The 3,555-nt window shown below is 39.5% G+C and overlaps 1 protein-coding gene across 2 annotated transcripts in view; it reads right to left on the bottom strand.

Annotated features, from left to right (window-relative positions):
• LOC101659568 (ubiquinol-cytochrome-c reductase complex assembly factor 1) overlaps positions 1–3,555 on the bottom strand; it is a 123,950-nt gene that overhangs the window by 98,564 nt on the left and 21,831 nt on the right. For both annotated transcript variants that reach the window (XM_045295554.1, XM_045295553.1), the window contains exon 2: positions 2,184–2,285. In XM_045295554.1, the coding sequence (XP_045151489.1) occupies positions 2,184–2,285 (102 nt within the window). The remainder of the gene's footprint in view (positions 1–2,183; positions 2,286–3,555) is intronic.

The following is a 3,555-nucleotide window of genomic DNA, read 5'->3' as shown; positions in this document are numbered from 1 at the left end:
TGAGTAAGTCAAAATGCTAATAATAGCCCCACATTCTATTACACTGCAGCTCCAATTAACACAAAATTCTTCCTCATTCTGAGTCAAATCTGCTTCCTTGTCAGACATGTACCTGAGAATGCCATTCTAAGAGTTTCTAACAAAGGAATGTCAAAAGTAAACAGAGTTTCCAGTGAGGTGTATTCAAGACGTCACAATGTCCTATTTATTTACGTGAGCTAAAATCATATTTGTACTGTTTAAAATAAACCACCTTGAGTTACTTACATGAATGTTTGCTGTAATACTACCCCAGAGCCTAATATATTACCTCATAAATATTAAATACTCAAGAAATGCTTACTGTTTGAAAGAATGGGCCACTAGTCAAGGATTCTTATACTAATTTCTAGTCTGACAAAGTAAACCCAACGCACTGTCATCAAGTCGATTCCAACGCATAGACACCCTACAAGACAGGGCAGACCTGTCCGTTTGGTTCTCTGAGACTTTAAATTTTTCAGAAAGCCAAAAGTTTCATCTTTCTCCTAAGAATCGACTAGCAGATTTGAACTGTTCAACTTGTGGTTAGCAGCTCAATGTTTAACCCACTACGTCATCAGTGCTCCTTTACGTAAAGTAAACATAATATAATCCTCAACAACAAAAAAATCTGCATGACTACCCAAAGACAGGCAGTATTCCTTTTACATACTCATTGCATGACCACTTTGCTGGGCTGTGAGAAGCCCAGGAAATACAGGGACAAATAAGACCGCCTCAGAGGAGCAGGAGAGAAAATTATACCGCGCTAAAATTCATACTTTTATTATATTTCACATAGTAAAAATAAGTTTTAAAAATTGCCTAAGATATTAAAAAAAGTTAGTAACTATAGGAGTAAACTCACATAAGTTAGTAAGAAGAAAAAATTTCTCTCAGTAAAGGGAGAAATTATATAAGCTTACAATTTTCACAAATAACAATATTAATTGGTAAATGGAAAAAATGCTTATCCCTAGTAACTAAATAAAAAAATTTACAAAGAAAAACTGGGACATATTTTCTACCCAATTAGTTAAAATAAAATAAAATAACGCCTTATTTGGGAGAGGAGTATGGTAAAAAGCTGGTTATATAGGCATTGCTGGTGGCAGTATAAATTAGAATAACTCTTTAAAGTGGCAAACTGTTCATACTCTATGAGAAAACCCCTTCATTGGAATTACTAATTTTTTAAATTCAAATATGGGTGTCAAGAGGGGAAGGGGAGCTGAGACCAGGGTCTCAACAGAAAGTAAGTGTCTAGAAAAGACGGACGGCAGCAATGTACAAACATGCCTGATGCAATTGATGTGTGGATTGTGACAAAAGTTATAAGAGCCCCCAATAAAATGACCTTTTAATAGAAAAAAGTTTAGATATGTCCCCAAATACTTAACTGAATTAAAGCCTATGATAGTTGGGTGGGGAGAAATTATAATACCAAAGGCTAATTGAATATTATGCATCATGTAGCCATTAAAAAAATCTAATCACAAAGTCAGTCTAACAAATGAATGTTTCTTCAGCTATTTGGTATGGTTCCTAAAGAAATATTAGTACATATATACAAATATAAAGACTAGAAAGGCACCAATAAAATGAAAATTTTAATGACTTCAGATTTGAAGTCATAGATTATTTTATTACTAAATTATTTCCTTTTATTTCTAATTTGCACAATTAACACAAATGGAAAAAAAACGCTCAAGGAAGGCCCAAGTGAATTACATTGCAATGAATCATATGATCATAGTAAACTAAGGTCTGAAATACTGTTCCTTGGATTATATATTCACCAGGTGTGGAAGAAGGTAATGAATCATATTTTGCAGCCTCAAGTAGGGGTGGCACAAAACCGCTATGAAAAGAAAACTGAAGAAAAGTTAACTGAGATGAATATCTGGAAAGACTCCCTAACAGTAAAAATCATCAGACTGTAGCATGGCATCCGAGGCTAAGTTCCATTGCTAGGGTGTTTAGAAAGCAAACGCCCTAGACACTGTACTGTAGGAATCAGTTCTGAGCTGGCACCACAGAGACCCAGAAGTGGTCTCATGAGGTTTTTCCATCACACAATTTGGTTGGCTCATCTATAAATACATGACATTTGCACATAAACACTAAGTTTTTCATAGCAAGCAAAGAACAACAAACCTTACCTGGGAAGTGCCAGACTGCCTCTTGTGCCACTGTCCTTGAGGAGGGGGCACGGGTACCAATCGGCTGCATACTGGAACCCACTGGGTTATACTAGTTTGGTTCTGGAGAAATAAAAAATCATCTGCTAAGAATCTATATCAGACTCTTTATCTAGAAGGCAAAGAGGGCACTGCTAGAACAATGTACATGACAGGAGAAATTCCCAAATGAAGCCAGGACCGAGGCTTCTGGTGCTCATCTCCCCAAGGAAAAGATGTACCCTTAACTATGCCCAGCCCCAACAACTGAGGGAATTCTGGAAATACTTCACTCAAGTAGGAGAACTCCTCTAAGGAAATAAAATAAGTAAACCTCTGGCATTTTATAATGATTATTTTTCAAATTATAGTTCTCAATACCCTTTTCTAAACACTAACTTTTCTGGAGACTTTATAGGCCCATAATGAGGAATGGCTATAAAAATTGTTTGAACTGTGGTACATACATACAATGGAGTACTACGCATCCCTAAAAAGCAGTGATGAACACATGAAGCACATTGCCGCCTGAGAAGAACTGGAGGAAATTATGCTGAGCGAAGTAAGTCAAGCAAAAAAGGAAAAGTACAACATGAGTCCACTGAGGTAAACTTAAAAAAAAAAATGCAATAGGGAATAGGGAAAAAGCTACTGTGTACAAACATTCCTGGGGTGAGGTCCAGGTAGTATGGCAGGAGCCAGACCAAATCCAGGGATACATATGGTGGGCAACTAAAAAGGAGGGGGAGAAAGGTGGGGGGAGACATGGGTAGTGGGGGGACGGGGTACTAACCCACCCAAGGGGAGGGTATTGTTTATATCTCCACAGGGAAAGAGGGACCAGACTTCAACCCAGGGATCCAAGATATGAATGCAACATGCCAGCATGAAGCAGGGAGCCAATAGAGAGGTCTGAGGGGCCGGCACCAATCCCAACTATGTGAACAGTCCCCCACCCCCCAGAAGAATTTACATCAGAGGACAGCACTGAAGCTACAGCTCAGGCAGAGGGACTTGTCTGATCAGAGCACATGGGAGCAAATGAAGGGGGAGAAAGAGAGAGTGGAGCACATCCTGGCACACCAAGCCTTGAGGATGATATCCCTGCTTAGAGCAGCCAATGCACAGAGAGGACCATTAGGACAGCCCCACTACGAGACACAACATCACTCACTGACCCATAGTCCTACCGGGGCACAATACTGGAGACACAGTGTGGAAATTGTGCCCGATCTGACCACACTATACCGAGGCAAAACACTAATGGCGTGCAACAGAACAGCGAGGGGAGCAGAGGAAGGAAGTCCTGAGGGAATACCAAAAACAGACCTTGGGACTAGGGCATGGCACCCCA

Source organism: Echinops telfairi, unplaced genomic scaffold (assembly GCF_000313985.2).
Source record: "Echinops telfairi isolate 266 unplaced genomic scaffold, ASM31398v2 ScPeMD7_5592;HRSCAF=6446, whole genome shotgun sequence".
Taxonomy (NCBI): domain Eukaryota; kingdom Metazoa; phylum Chordata; class Mammalia; order Afrosoricida; family Tenrecidae; genus Echinops; species Echinops telfairi.
The sequence above is the reverse complement of the archived record's forward strand: the minus strand, read 5'-3'. Positions and strand labels throughout refer to the sequence as shown.